The 16,806-nt window shown below is 36.7% G+C and overlaps 1 protein-coding gene across 1 annotated transcript in view; it reads right to left on the bottom strand.

Moving 5' to 3' along the window:
- GRIA4 (glutamate ionotropic receptor AMPA type subunit 4) overlaps nucleotides 1–16,806 on the bottom strand; it is a 240,939-nt gene that overhangs the window by 94,861 nt on the left and 129,272 nt on the right. Inside the window, exon 4 of the mRNA XM_067289632.1 lies at nucleotides 3,229–3,413. Within this exon, the coding sequence (XP_067145733.1) occupies nucleotides 3,229–3,413 (185 nt within the window). The remainder of the gene's footprint in view (nucleotides 1–3,228; nucleotides 3,414–16,806) is intronic.

Here is a 16,806-nt window from a genome sequence, read left to right as displayed (position 1 = left end):
GGCACAACATGGGCTGGTATGTTTGCTCTCAGGGAAATGAAATGAGAGAGGAGAAAATACAGGAGAAAAAAATGATGAACTAAGAAAAATACAAGAGACACAATGTAAATAGAAAATGGTAAGACTAAAGCTGCACAAGAAGGGAGGAAACAGCAGGTACTGCTTTTCTCACCTCGGCAGCTAGAAGAAGAGAGCGCACAGAATGCACTAGGTCAGATACGTGGGCACAAGACATGGGCAGGGGAGCAGGGCATGCGCTCACCCTCTGAACAAGGCTAGAGGAAAATTTTCCGGTCTTGGCTGCTTGAGGTCCACAGTCATGAGAAGCATGAGTGTGTATATGGGCAGTCACTACTGAGAAGAAACCCACAAGCCAGTTTCTCTCCCTTCATTAACATGGACTTAAGGGCAAAGTACTTTGAGTTACGGTCTCATTACTGAAATTTAATTACTTATCCTAAATGTTCTGCAGAACATTTACTTGTACATTGCAAAGTATTACAGTATAGTCACAACTTAGGTTCTCAATTAAGGAAGAACTAGGCAGAAAAGAAGTTGAGTTAATTAGAGCCACTGAAGCTTAATCAATTCCTCTGTGTATGCAGGGAAGAGCTCTCCAATTTTTAGTCCATTTGTGAAGCCACCTTACCTGTCAGTTGCAGGTTATTAAAGCCCCCATGCAAAATGAAAAATCATTTAATTGATTTGATTGATGTTTTTTAAATGACAGCTATTTTGAATTTTCTACATTGGAACAGACTCTTTTTGCCTCACTCCCATTTTTGGCAGATTGTAAATGTTTTTGTCTCAGAGGACGTTTCTGAGTGCTCACCCCTAAGCCACACTTGATCTCTGCAGGCAGAATGCTTTTATTTTGGATCCCCAAACCAGTGGCTAAGCACAGCACCCCAGGCCTACTTGCAAGTGAGCTGGCTGAGGAAGAGAGGGACCGTCTCACTGGACAGTAAAGCTGAGCCTCTCTTGAGTATTTTGTCTAGTCTGGCAACGATGTCATTCCTTTTTGTACAGGAAGGATGGAGAGGGGTTTTGGGGATGTTGGGGGAGAATAATAGAATTCAAATGACTCAGACAAATTACAGAAATATTCTGAAATATGTAAGTTGCAATTTAATAAGGTCAAGTGTAAAGTCTTACACTTGGGTGTGAATAAACGTCAAAACAAATACAGAATGTGGAACAGCTCATCTCCTGAGTAAAATTCATTCCATTCACAATTAGATGGTGTTCAAATGAATCACTTCCTAAAAGTGCTTGTGTGACTAGTTAAGACACAGCTATGTCGCAAGTCAGGTCTAGCTCCTTCCCTAGACTCTCTCTTTACAGTTAAGGGAGAGACAAGCCTCAATCAGCTTTTGGGATTGTCCTGCAGCCAAACTTGCACGGTCTGATTCATTCTGTTGAGATCAGGCACTGAAGTTTTATGACTTGCAGTGCCTGTGTTAAGTGCCTATTTTAGGTGGGCAAAATCCAGACCTGTACGAAGCCAGAGAAGATCAAAAGCTTATCCCATTAAAATCAATATTAAAATCAGTTGTGCAGGATCCAAACAAAGAGTACAGGTTATTCTAAAAAGGAATGCAGATGCCAATCTGCAAAGAAAATGAGCAGCAATTCCTGGAAGCAAATAAAATGTACAGCTGAGATCAGTGAGATCAAAACACGTACTGGATGAGCTCTTTTTGAGACTTATGAAGGTGGCTCCACTCCAAGACTTATGGCTACAGTAAGCTACAGTTATGTGTTTGAAAAGAAAAATGTTACATACATTCAGAACTGATGGAAATAATATTTTCCTAAATATATTTTAAAAGACCCCCAAATGGGTGTTCTGTATTACACAGGCTGAACTGGAGGAGGGTTTCATTATAAGCTATGGAAAGTGTGTATAAAACACAATGACTTTCACAGTAAAAAAAAAAATGCCCAAATGAATATATATATAGCAATACCGTCCATCATCTATTTTTCACTTGGTAACAGCCATAGAAATAATCCTTATTAAATCAGCTCAGTTAATGCTCAGTTTCCTTTTTCAGACAGTAAAAACAAGTTGATGTATATATTTCTATAAAGTATCATTTTATGCAATTTTGTATCACAAATGACATTTTATATTTCCATGACTTTAGTAGCAGATGCATCATGAATGTTTTTGCAATAAAATCTTTAGAAATTTCTAATACTCTAGCAAAGAGAAGTTAGGTAGTGCCGTGGAAGAGGATTTACCACCACTAGATGGCATTCATTCCCTGTAATTCTCTTGCAGCAGCTGTAGGTACTGAACGGGGCACTTTCAACACTTAACATAATATATGGGATCATACGAGAGGCAGATAGAATTCAAAACCCTCACTTATTTTACTATCATTTAACAAAATGCTCCTTTCAAACCATTATTTTTTCCATCATTTAAGGAAGACCTCACACATAAGTACTATATGCCGACACATTTTCCACATCAAAGCAGCAGCATTTTTTATTCATTTTGCACAAAATGCAGTACCGGTATCAGTACTACCCAGTGCAAGCCAGTCAGTCTGGCCCAAGTCTTGCCTTAACATAACAGTAGGCTTCCATTAATAACTGATGGAAAACCTGACCTTCCTTCCCAGTTCAATAGCATCTTTATTTTACTGTTCTTCAGATCCATAAATACTCTGCTAAGGTAATATAACTCTCAGTTTAAATATGTGTAATAACAATTTTAACACATTTGATGGCTAGAAATACATAGCCTGTGCTATTTGGAGAACAGAAAGTAATCCTGGATTCAAATAAGCAGACTTTTTTTTCTCTCAAACAAAACAGAGCCCTTCCCCCATAAAGGTACAGACTGAGGGTATCTTGGTAAATCAGCAAAGCTGGGTTGCTCTGCCAACCCATAGACCCTGACGCCAGGTTTATCATGCATGGAAGTGTTGCAATGTGGGACTATATATGAGGGCTAGAACTCTCTGCCCAGGACTTGCCACTGGTGGGACAGGGGTAGCTCATGGTGCCAATGCACTGGCTGGTACCACAGGAGCTTTATTGGTAGGTGAAAAGAGCAAGCAAGTGGACATAAAAATATAGACCCACAAAGAAAAAAAAAAGGAAAAAGCAGGCAATCTCATTTCCATCAAGAAAATAAACGGAAGGCAATGCACAGCGGTAGCTCTTTTGGAGTTTTGGTAATGTATTTACAGTGACATTAAAAGCAGGTATTACCTGTTCTAAAAGATTCTGAAGCCTCTCTATTTCACAGTCTATTACAAATTTCTTTTCTTGTCTTCGGTCCAGGTCTTCTAAAAGCCGCCTGTAGCTGGCATCATTAAAATTCTCCACACAGATGGCACTGACTTGCCAGCTATTTTGTCCTGCTTTCTCCATAATAGCTTGAAGTATTGAATAACCTAAAAAAAAAAAAAAAAAAAAAGGATACAGTACACTAGTAACGCAATCATTGCATTTTATGAATAGGAATTGTTCTTAGTCAATGTCTCTTAATACTTGCTACTGCAGGGAGGGAAATAAGAGACAGTTTCTTGCCCTGCCTGTGTTACTAGCCATGCTCAGCACACAGTATTTTAATTAATGAAAATTACAATTGTTATTATCAGAATCCTTGGAATGATACTTACTTTTATGAATAATCCACATATGAATTATAGACATGAACTCCTCCAATCAGCCAGTCGGCTCCCAGACTGATTTTGCCTCTGTCCACAGGAAGCAGAGGTTTCTGTACTCAGGCATTTCTCATGACACAGCAAAGAAAAAATCTGAGTCAACTTATTAACCAGAGGTATTTATATACTAGAAAAATAGTATGTTAGACCTTCAGATGCTTTGCATTTTGTTTTTTTATAACACTAAATCAAAGAAGCTTTTAATGCTTTTTAATTAGATTTTTTTCATGGATTTTTATCTTTCTCTTTATGTATAGATATATAGATACATCAGTATAGATGAATAGAAATTATAGATGATTAGAAATTATATTAACCTAGTTCAGAGATCCTATGCAGCTTCAATTAACATATGCAAAGTGATTAGAGGTCAAAGAATGAAGGGCACTATAGAAACATTAATTATTAGTATTGGCAGGAATTTTCCTCTTATTTTTTCAGTGCCCAGGAATTTTGCTCTTATTTTTCCAGTGCCCCCCTTGTCATCTCTGAGCCCATTCACAGAAGGGAAAGGCAGCATCTTCTCTAATGTCTCCATCTGAAACTACAGGGCTGGCCTCCCTCCCCTCAGTCCCAGGGTGCCCTGGCCTATGAGCCCTTCAGCTGGATCCCAACCTAATTTATTCTAATGGACGTGGGCAGTATATTTGTGGAAAGAGAGGAATCTGTGACTTATCAGAGGACAGCTTCCCCTTGTAGGGTAAGAGAAGCAACTTTCCCAGTCAGTTCCTGAAGCAGGGGCTATTTACTTTTCTATCTTTTACCTAGAGTAAATGGAATTTGTTGAAAACGATGATCCCACAGCTCACATTCAGAACTACTGTTCAAGAAAGACAAAACTGTTTGTAGATGACTTGGTGATACAAATGACAGAGTTCAGACATGGTCCCCCTCCCCCCCAGTGTATCTTGGCTTATTACTTGTTATCTAGCTGAATTTTTCACAATAGTTTTAAATGAAAGATTGCACCTCTTGAAAACTACTCTGTAATGATATGGATTCACAGTGGTGGCTCCTTTCTCCCTTTAGGAGGGTCCCATGCTCTGCACCTCTGTGTAGTGATCCCTAGCTGTCATTTTAATGTGCTTGAAGATCCCACTGCAGGACAGCTTCCACATAAAAAGCACTACCTGAAATCCCCACAAATTGCAAGAGGAACATGTGCAAGTTACATTTCAGAAATGGAAAGAGTATTTATGAGTGTGCTGTTGCCAACTAATAAAATATCAGAAGACCTACAAAACCACCAAAAATGGATTTGCCTCCAATGACATAAAAGCAGATGATCGTTTCCTCAGAATGTGAAGATTACAGGACACATCAGAAACTAACTCAACTGCAAATAATAGTTATTAGCTCCTATGACCTAGGCAGTCCTTCTATTGTTAACTTAAAATCTCTTTCTCCTTACCATTATGACACTAAACACCTATACTATGAAATGAACATTTATTAGTTTTTTCTCAAATTCAGATGACACATGTAAAATGGAAATATACACATTTATAAAGAATACACAATATATTTTATCCTATAAATGAGACATTCATTTTATGAAACAGCTTTTTATCCTAGGAAATGAACTCAAATACTTGATGTGTTGACTATTAAAACATTTCTGTACTCAGCATACATTTTTAACCTGATGTCTGTTATTTTTTTTCAAAGAACCATACAGCTTTCCTGTTAATTGCTGCATAATTATTCTGCTTTTCCTGTTGCTATATTCAATCTCCTTTTTGCCTGTAATTATCTCCGCAAATCATGACTAGATTCTTTCCCAAACATTGTATTTCTTGCTTCATTTCCTATTCATCTCCATATATAGATGTACATTAAAACTACTCCAGTGTTATATGTGTTCCTGCATCATTTACACTGTAGCTTTGACTTGATCCTTGCTACAAAGACAGTCAACATTTACTTAATTCAGCTTCCTGACACAAATTAACATTTTCTTTGATTCTGAATGAATGGTGTTTGAAACAGCAATTGACATCTTCTCATTCCTTTCTTATTTAGTTTGGACAACTTTACTAAGATGTGTTTTGATCAAACCAGGAATTTATCCAGCATAAAGCATGACAAGTATCAGACAAACACACAGAAAAGCTTTTCTTCTACCTTGGATCAAGGTTTAACTTGCCATATTTCATTAGCAGCTGCCTTCATTTAGGCATTTCAGGCTTCTGTAGCTTCTTGTCAGTAGTTGGCACTCAGGCACGTATTTTTGTGTTGGGATGTCTTTCACATATAGCATAATACAGCTAAACTGTAGTCAACTGGGTACTGTGCAACTTCTCCATCAGAGGACCTTCTTTAATGCAGAATTCAGAATCCCTTTGCATGTAACTGTTGGCATATCATGCACTCTGCATGTAGGTACAATTTTTAATATCATAGACTGACAAGGGTGGAGTTTAAGCCGAATAATTGACAGCATTCACAGGCTCAGTTGGAATAAAACTCAGACATGCTGAGGAGTACGCACATTTGTCCAAAATAATTGGTTACAACTATCAGGAAAAAAATGAGTTGTCTATAGTGCTGCAAACCGCACCCCCCCCCCCCCGAAACTAGCATGGGGTAATTCTACCAATAAAGAAACGGAGTGCAGTGTCTCTATTTAAACAAAACTCTCAAACTTCAAAAAGGTGTTTGCCCAAGTAAATACAGCAGAGGTGAATCTTATACTTATCATCTAAAAGGTAGTTATTTTCTGGTTATTTGATTTTAGATCCAACTTCCCTGTGAATCTTCAGTTATACTACTACATAGATGAATCACAGAATATTTGGGGTGGGAAAGTACCTCTGGAGATCATCCGGTTCAGGCCCCCTGCTCATGCAGGGTCAGCTAGAGCAGGTCACTCAGGACCCTCTCCAGTCAGGTTTGGAATATCTCCAGGAATGGAGACTCCACAACCTCTCCGGGCAAGATGATGTACTTTGTGGAGATTTCATGATATGAATATATTCCATCCCATTTATTGTGAAATATTATTTGTTGCATAAAGCAAACTAAAAAAGTAAGGCTAAATCACATCAGCTGAGCTATATAATCCATATGTTTTTCACTTTCCAAAATATAATTTTATTATTTGCTTATATGGAAAAGTTCTGGACTATACCAGAGGGGTGGCCCATAAGGATAGGGAAAGGGTGAGAGTGGTCATTGTACCATGCGTCCGAGAACGGTCATTGTACCATGCATCTGTGGTTTAACCATAGAGCTCTGACATGTGTATTCTATTTTCAGTTCTTCACTATATATTTTAGCTTTGTTATACTTGTAGACTGTCTGGTGTTAATTGTTTAAGTGTTGTCCAGTTCCGCCATATGTATAGAACTGCTTTGCTCTAATAAATTCTTATACTTGACGAATGATGATCTCTTGAGTTCAGTGCAACTAACCCCGGAATCCGAAAGAATCCCAGATGCAACTCTAGTGGTGCGTCACACTAATTCATCCTTGAAATGCAGATAAAAGATTCAGCAGAAAATATAGAGTATTGGGCCCACACATAACCAGTTGAAACCTGGTGGTCTGTGTCAATGAACTAGTGGTTCTTTCAGGATACTTTTTAAATTAGCAAATCTATGAACAAGACATAGTACCAATATAATTGCCTGAAAACACACATAAAGCCCTTCCTAAATGCAAGAATGCTACATGTAAGAATGGATTCTTCTTTTTTTTAGTAAGGCTACGGGGTTCTGTGGAATTTTCCACAAATGACATGGAATAAAATGTCTGCCAACTGCTTTTTTGGGGGGGTCATTGCTTAAATGCAGATACTATTGACAACTGTTTAGCAACCAGTAATAGCAATTCCACTTCAATTACTATGGAATCAAACTTGAGGCAGGAAAAGTCTGCAAAGATTTTATTTTCTTGCTTCCTTCCCACCTTGCTTTTCCTTTTTCTGGTGAAGTGTAATTGTGGTGATCTAACAAACTGCTGTTTTTTTCCAAAAGAGATACCACAAAATCATCACTGGGGGAAGGGGAGTATGAAAATGGAGAGGTATTTTCCTCTTTTCCTGTAAAAATAGAGCTTGCCCACCCCTGGAATATCCACAAGTTTATCTACCTATTTCGATTGATACTACAACTAAGCACTTTACAAAAAAAAACCCTCTCATAATTTTTTTTAAGCCTACTTCCCTCACTTCACAGTGGACAGGCATTTTTTCCATCACAAAATGCAGCAGCTGCAGAGAAACAATGCCGTATATGTACCTGGTATTACATTTGTTTAGAGAGAGAAGATCAGTAGTTCTTTAGAGAGATTTAGGTATGTCTTCTGAAGGCCGAAGTGTGTAAAACACTCGAGCAAGTTTGGTATTTAAGGAAACATGATAAGTCCAGGGTTTCAGGATCTCAGGACGCTTCTTAAGTCACTGCAACACTGCCAGCCATTCTAAGCCATGGTTGGAGTCCACACACACAGACACACACATAAATATAGCAAGTGGCTGAAATAATGAGTGATCTTTTTGATTTTAAAGTTTAACGGCTCCTCAGGTCTTTTTATTTATCTTTTCTTGTACCAACCAGGCTTTCTCCCGTCAAATTTCATTTCAGCAGTGAATAGCTTAATTTTATTTATTTCCATTTAAATGGAAAGTAAAATCTGATATCTAAATCTCCTCAGTGTGTTCAGAATAAACTGAAGAGATCAGAGGAGCATTTTCTTGATTTATTTTTCTGCTAGATGCACATGGTTGGCTTCTTTTCTCTTTCACCTTCCCCTTTCCCTCCTCTCCTCTCCTCTCCTCTCCTCTCCTCTCCTCTCCTCTCCTCTCCTCTCCTCTCCTCTCCTCTCCTCTCCTCTCCTCTCCCGTGTTTGCTTTCACCAGAAGAATTTCAGTGATCAATTATAGTGTTATAGTTAAAATTCCAATAGCTTACAGCAACTTTTTCATTCTGGAAATCCTTTTTTCTCACCTCTCCAAGAGCATGCAATCATTTCAAATAGTTTTGCCAGGAGACAGCTGTTGAAGTGGCTACTTGTTCCATATAGCAACGCTCTCTGTAATAACTCAAATTTTGGAACTATTGTGCAGGAATTAACTTATTGTTAAGTTTGTATGATGCACAGGGTGCAAAATTTACATATTATTACCTTATTTTATTCTGGCTAGCAAACTGGCAGTGTAGACTGCCACAAGTGGACAGGAAAAAGCACATGCAATATATTTCTGATATGGCCCCAGAAGTAGAAAACATCTGTGATGAACATGAGTCTTGTCCAAAGATGGGCGTAATATAGTGCATGTTACTGAAAAGCAAATTTATTTTCTTCCCCTTCTGGTCCATATAACTTCAAAACAGAAACTGATCCCACTCTGAAGACTAGCTATAGATATGATCCCAATAGCCACAGAGACTGAAATGCTGGAGCTACTTTATGAAGGTTACTTTACTCTGTTGGAATTCATACCAGGATCCATAGAAGAAGTGCATTTGTTATAAATCCAACACTTAGCAGAAATGGGGAATAAATGATCAAATCATTTGGTATGGATAAACCAATATACTTGACATTCAGGATTGGATTCATGTCACAACTCTAGCTGTCTTTAAGGTAGGTGTCTAAGTTAATCATCCAAGCTTTCAAACGAAAGACAGATATCCCAAAAAAAGTGATTTTTTTTTTTTTGTCTTAGATCTATCTCAGAGGTGCTTTTCTCTCTCTCCAAAGACTACAGAAAGAGCCTAGACATCAGGCTTAGCCAAAACACCTACTGTTCAGGTAGCCAAAGTTTGGTGAGGTGAATCCAGATACTACTGTGATGAAAACCATATAAGATAGATAGTGAATGAGTGAGGCATGACTTTACATTCACCCAGTAATTATGACCATTATTGCCCAAACTTAAGAGTATTTGAGTTCTTTTCTTCATGACTGATACATTTTTATGAACATACGGTTTGTTTCAAATTTCTGGTCAGTATACAGCTTTTAGAACTCAGACAAAATCAGTAAGATTTAGAACATATGCTAACTCATTCACCTGCCTGATTTTCCCTGTATTTGGAATCAGACAGAACCTTCAACAAAAAGTTCAAACAAAACAGCCAGTTTAGATGACAGACTGAAAGTTAGAACTAGTGGTGTGTTCTGCATTGTTCTCAGGCCTAGTTCACAGAATGACACAAAGACTGGAAATTAAAACAGGGAGTTCAAGAAATAATCCCAGCTATTCCTCTCTGTTTCTCCATCCTTAAAACAGACAAATTATATTTAAAACATTCTAGACAGGTATCTTTCTTTGTCCTTAAAAACCTCTAAAGAGGAATCTGTAACTTCCTAGGTAATATATTCATTGCTTAAATATCCTCATCATTAGGAGATGTTTCCTAAAGTCTAACCTAGATGTCCCCCGGCACAATTTAAACCCACTCATTCTTGTCCTCTCTCTAGTAGACCTGGAGAACAATTTGTTCCCTTCCTCTTTAAAGAAATCTTTTACATAACAGAAGACTGCTTTATTTATTTTCTGTCTGCTCTTCACATGCTGAAACCTGATTCTTTCAGGTTTCATGTTTTTCCCTGTGGAATGTGTTTTAGTCTGTATTCTGACAATCTTCCTTGCTTTCCTCTGGATATGTTGTAATTGATCCACATTTTTCCTGAACTGCACTGCTCAAAATATGATATATTTAAAAAATGTACTCCAGAGTATGCACAGTCCTTTTAACTTTTTTTCATCTGCAAGTTTAACAAATGTATTCTCTATTTCTTCACCCATGTCATTAACAAAGATATTGGCAAAAACTGCAACCAGAACAGATCACTACTCATTATCTCCTTATTTGACAGTGAACCTTGATTACTTCTTTCTGAGTCCAAATGTGTGACCAGTGTTTTATTTATCTTGCAGCAATTTCATCAAGACCAAATTTCCTTAGCTCATTTAGCAAAACTTCAGGCAAACTGTGTAAAAAATCCTACTAAAAGGAGATAACTATTTTTTCTAAGGTTGATAAAATCTGTTACTTTGTAATAAAAGGAAATATGCTTGATCTAGCATGGTTTGTTTTTGAAAAAAAAGCATATTTGTGTTTACTTAGCTTTCTAAATTCCACGTACTTTCAAATAAATATATTATGATGTAGGTTGCGAATTAAGTCATCCATACTGTCAGTGATCAGAATAATTTTACATACATTCTTACAGATGAGTCTGAAACAAAGCTGGGTAATTAATGGGTCCAGTTTATCCATCTCCTTTACAGCTATTTTGTTTCACAGATTTCAAAATGTATGACAATAAAGGACATTATCCATATGATCTGAGGTAGCACCCTAAGCTTCACAACCTTAAGTTTGTTTTCTGCATCCCTGAGATCTACGACCTTGAATAATTCCTCAGTGATATGATACATATCTGAAATAAACTCTATTAGTGGTCTATGGTCAGACTTTCTGTCCTGATCTCCCTTAATCCTGCAGAGATTTGTGCAGGTACAACTGCTGCACCTGTAAAATTTAATAATCCATTTCTCCTGAGAGGGACATACAGCCACAAGAAAATACTGACCATAAATTGCAGCCACAAACATTAAAAAAACCCAAGCCTTCAACTGAACAGCGACGCGCGCTTTCAGTGGGCATATGGAAGGTGGTTTGGCTTACACTGCAGTGGGAATTCATGATCAAAGATTCAGATGATGTCGGATCCCATTTATGCTACAACCACTCTGCAGCAAGATTTTCACCCTTCTTTGCATTTCAGAGTCTGTAACCTTCATATGAAATATGCTGTAAAGGTGTTGCATCAAAATATCAAATGATAAAGGATGAGTGGAAACTTGAGAGGGACTGAAGAAGACCCCTGTTTTTTTGAAGGCTTTCTAATTGTTTGCCTCATGCTCTTTTCCAGCTCTCAGATACCGTTTCCTTTCTCACTTCAGTAAATGCCTTCAGTCTGAAACTGTAAGATCAAAGTCCAGTAACCTTTCTTACAACAAATAGACACAGAGATGAATACATCTGAGCATACTTACAGATGCATGCCAAAATCACAATTATTTATGTATGTTGTTAGCATTTTCTCTTTGCTTTTATCTAAGTGTTTATTCTTTAGCTATGCCAAAAGGTTTAGCTAAAAATGATTCAGGTGAGAAGTCTTCAGCTCTTGTAGCAGCAACAAAGCAGCAACAGAGGTGGCATTTTTTAGCAAATTCTTTCTACGGAACTTTGAATGCTAAGTCAGAATCTGTATATAATTACAGAATTAACAGAAAATGATAACGCACACAAACTATTACCTTAAAAAACAGCAATTAGGTCATGAAAAGACTGACCAAAAAAAAAGTCTAAGCTGCTAGGCTAACTCTCTGTTAGACCAACATTTTAAAATAACTGTAGAAGCTACCTGTTCTCTCTGGATATCCAGTTCTCTGATGCATCATCCTAAGTCTATCATTAGGGCTAATGTGTATCAACATTTTAAAAAAGGTGAGAGAAAAAGAAAAAAGTGAACTTATTTTGGAAGTAAGAAAACACTATGTTCAAATACTTAGCTTATGATCTTTGTTGTTGTTATTATTATTATTATTACTTATTTGACAAAAATACCCAGCTTAGTCCTAAATGTTCCTTACCATTTATATTTTGTGGCTTAAAGTTTTGTCCTTTTGTGCAATACCTTAAAGCCAAAATTCTTTATTTCACTAAAATCTATAGTTTGTAATACTGATACTAATAAAACATGTCTTAAACAACATCTTTGCTCATGCATAGCTTTTTTCCAGAAATTGTTAGCATCCCAATAAATTACTTCTCTAGGCAGAATTTATTAGGAATTTTTTTCCCTGTGATGGTATAACACTGTATTCTGACCTTTGTGCGAATAACATCCAAAAGAACTATATTAAAGAATATTAAAACTGCAAGCTGAAACACTCGAGAGCTAGTATATCTTAAAATTAGCCTTACCCTAAAGTATTTTAATTAATGTACCATGACACTGCCTTTAATTACATGTCACACTATTTTTTCCTATAAGGCACCTGCCTCTGTCCATCCATAAGATACACTGTGCCCTAGGAAAGAACTGACTGTGGGCACTAAATGAGGATCTTGATGGCAGAACTTCTGTCTCTTTTCTGCAAGAATTTATTAGAAAACTGTCTTTTAATATAAAGTACCTGACAATCTCTGCCTATCGGCATAAATGCAGTGCCATTTCTAATTCACACATATGAGAAAATCGCAAGAACAACCTTCAGACTGAAACAACAGGCACTCACACTAAGAAGTATTCATTTTGAGAGAGAGACAACCTTAATTCTATCTCTGCGCAAATGTGGCCATGTCCATATTTATGGGTGGCTACACACCAACTGATTTATAGTCCTTATTCCTTCCATAATTCCTATCTGTAGATCCTAGGCACATTATTTCTGATTATAAATTTCAGTTAAGTGTTAAGATCTCTTTGAAATTTATATTCTCATGTATTTAACTTTTTCAAAAAGATGTAACATGTCCTTGGAAGACAGGCTTTAAAAATTTGAATGCTATGATTATAATATGGTCACCTTTTGATTGAAATAATTCTGTCATACTATTTCTTTTAAACTGACACATAGACCATAAATTTATTAAATAATGATTAAAGAAAACAAAAGAACTAACAGTTTGGAGATAAGCCTAATGATCTATGATTTTCTTCCAGTTCCTAAAAGTAACTCTCTGCTCTGATGCAGACCAGAATTAAGACTTGATTCTTTCTTTTTGGAATGGAGCAACAATTAGGGCAACCTCCAAAGATTTCATATGGTGACTTTTACTGAAGTGTAGTGATGCTGAATAATCTTGCATCTCCCAGGCACTTCAGTTGAGAGACTGCAAACATCACTCCCAAGTAAATTATGAAAAGGTATTAGAATATGAGTTTCTTAAAAAGAACAAACTCTTACAACAACAAAAAAAAGTTTGTGAGAAAAATATTTTAACAAGCTCTTTGAAATACTCCAAGATTACAAACATACTCATATACGTACATATATGTGTGTGTATATGTACATATAAATATATACATATACACACACATACACAAACTTCATATGAGGCTGTGCAATACAGTGTGCAAAGAAGTAACAGAATTTCTAAAGGAGGAAAATGAACAACAATAAGAGATTATTTCATGCCCTTTACTCTCTTCTACCTGTTCTCTGAAAACAACTGATGGGGCAAGAGACACTTAAAAACCTTCCCTCGTTTGCATGTTTCCACAAATATTGCTTTTTCAGTCATAGATAGAGAGAACTATCTTTTCCTGTGTTGCTATGAGAGCTAATGTAACGTTTAGATATTTAAATAGAGAAACAGGAAGAGGAAGAAGAGTGATATGATCTTCATACAGGACATTGAACTAATACTACATAATTAGATCTATTTTCAGTGTCCACATTTTAAAAATTAATGCTAAAATATTTGACAGAGTTCAGAGAAGCAACTCAGGAATGAATGGTTCGAGGTCCATATGCCTTGGAGTAAAAAACTTACAGCAGGATTTATCTCACCTGAAAGTTGGATGACTGTGGCTGAGCTAGTTGCTCCAGTCTGCTTTTACAGGCAGTGGAGGGAAACAGGCACACTCAGAAGACAAGTCATATAACCTCTTTTCATCTGTCTCATGTATCTTCAGGTGAGAACAAATTCCCCTTGGACTACCTGTTTCTCTCTACGACTGTGAAAGGAGTGTGTAATGATTACCTCAAACTTAGAGTTTAACTTCTGTGTATCTAAATTAGTATCAATGAATCCCATGCTCAGATTTTAAATTGCCTTAGAAGAAGGTTACATACAAGTGGTAAGGATGTCTATGTATTTTTGCAAGAAAAAAAAATCATATCTCTTTAATATTTGGACTCAAATCCAGTATTTGTATATGTACATGAGGAATGTTGTTATGGGGAATAAAATGCAATCTAATGTCACTGAGGAAGGTATTTAACCACAATATATATTATACAAGACTTGTGTCAGATTCTCTATACCTTGATATGTTTAGATCAAGACTGGGTGAATTTCTGAAGGATATGTTTACTTCTCACGCACATTGTTAGACTGCAGGTTGTGAAACGCTTATGAAGAAAAGAAGCATGGCTAAAGGAGCATGGGAGCCTTTTGGGATGCCAGGATTGTTGCAGAAGAACTGCTGGCAATGATACAATGCCACTAATCATCACCACTACTTATTTTCACCACAAAAATACAAAATACAACAAACAACCTACTAACCAATCAAAAACCCCACCAACAACAGAACCCAGAAGCGCCACACATAACTTACGAAATATTTATGAAAAAATCAAAATTTTCAGTCTGAAAAAGGTCAATAAACTGATTAATGAAAAGTAAATCATGTAAATATATATTTCTAATAGCTGGTCTTACAAAAATCTGTGACAGGTATTGGCCTGGCAAAGTTTAGCATTACTTTTATCTGGATTCTTTTAAATTTAATGCAATGGAGGACAAAATGTTAACAGTCTTAAATTTTGTAAACTTGTTTTCTGCCCCTACTATTCTAGATTTTGATAAAATGAAATCAGAAATAATCAGTACATGGAATTATTTCTTAAGAACAAATATTGTGAAGTGGTATGCATGTTTAAAATGAAAAATTCCAATATTATTCCGCAGGTTCAATACCATGAATATTATTAACATAGTATTGTGTATATTTAAACAAGCAGGGCTAATTGGCATAAATGATACAGCCTACAATATTAGCAAAATATCTATTTGCTACACACACACAAACACACACTTTAATTTAAATTATTCTATTTTGTATTTTATATATAAAGACACATTTTTTCATTTACGTAGAATTAAAAGTTAGGTTACTTTTCTACTTCTCTTATGGAGGATGGGCAGCTACACATAGCTTTTATTATTCTGGTGAAGGGATTTGCATACAATTACAGAGACAATTTCAGTTCCTAGCTGGAACAAACACAGGATGAAGTACTCACCATATGATTAGACTAATTTATTACGTCCCACTGAGGCAAGCTATATTCCAAGAAGTAATCATAAACTCATGTTCAAAGCTTTGGTAGAATGAATATATTTAATGATCCAAATTAAATTTCAGCTGTAGGAACTGACAGTTCATGGGAACCATGGAAATGGGCAAGGTATAACAACAAAGATAACAGGAAAAGGAATGTGGACGTTAAAAGCTGTGATTGCTGCATCTGAAAAGAGGCCAGGACAGAAAATTATAATATAATCCTGGCAAGTTTCTCCTATTAAATATATGTTGATCTGCGCTCTGGTTAGTTTTAACTGACCTTGGTATTAATGTCTGAAAATGAACACAGTGACCGGTCAATAACTGCTCCATAAAAATTAAGTGCCTGTGACGTTTCATTTTACTATGGCTCTTGCACTGACCATTTTGAAAGTAAACAGTTTTAAGAACTTTGTTCACTTTACAGTTGGGTATTTTTCTTTCCCTGAACAGTTGTTTATTCACAGGAAAGTGCACTTTGCTGACATCCCAAGTCTTAATGAACACCAGTGAGTTTTTCTGCATAGGACCGGCCAAAAGAAAAATGACAAAGGTTTTGAAAATGTGGAAACGACACCTAATCACAATGGACATTTCCTGAATATTTCAGTTTAGGGCATGTCTATTAAAGGAAACAGCAGGCAAGATTCAGTGTCTGCATAACTGCTACCCAGCAGAGCAGCGGTCACAAGACACTCCTCTCTCCCCTCCTAGAAAGCCCTGGGCTCTGCATCAGCTGCCTGACGCCCCTGGCTCACAGTGCCCTGATCACCAGGATCAGCGGCATCCTGGGTGGATTTAGTCTTGATCTCTCCATCTGGAGCAGCTCCACAGTGTCAACAAAACTAAAATATTCACTGAGGCAGAGAAAGACAGGAAGAATCACTTTGCAGCGTGGTAAGAAGAGCAGTCAACAGAGAGGTGGGAAGCTTTTATTGTAATCTTTCCCCAGTGGTAAAGTATTTTGTAAAAGAATATCCCAAAAAGCTGCTGCGGATGTGGGAATTGGCTGCAAAAACATAAGGAAGGCACAAAAATAAAAAAGATACACTTTTCCTCTACAAGAGCAGTGAGA

Source organism: Apteryx mantelli, chromosome 1 (genome assembly GCF_036417845.1).
Source record: "Apteryx mantelli isolate bAptMan1 chromosome 1, bAptMan1.hap1, whole genome shotgun sequence".
Classification (NCBI taxonomy): domain Eukaryota; kingdom Metazoa; phylum Chordata; class Aves; order Apterygiformes; family Apterygidae; genus Apteryx; species Apteryx mantelli.
Note: the sequence above shows the minus strand (reverse complement) of the source record. Positions and strands in the feature narration are given on the sequence as shown.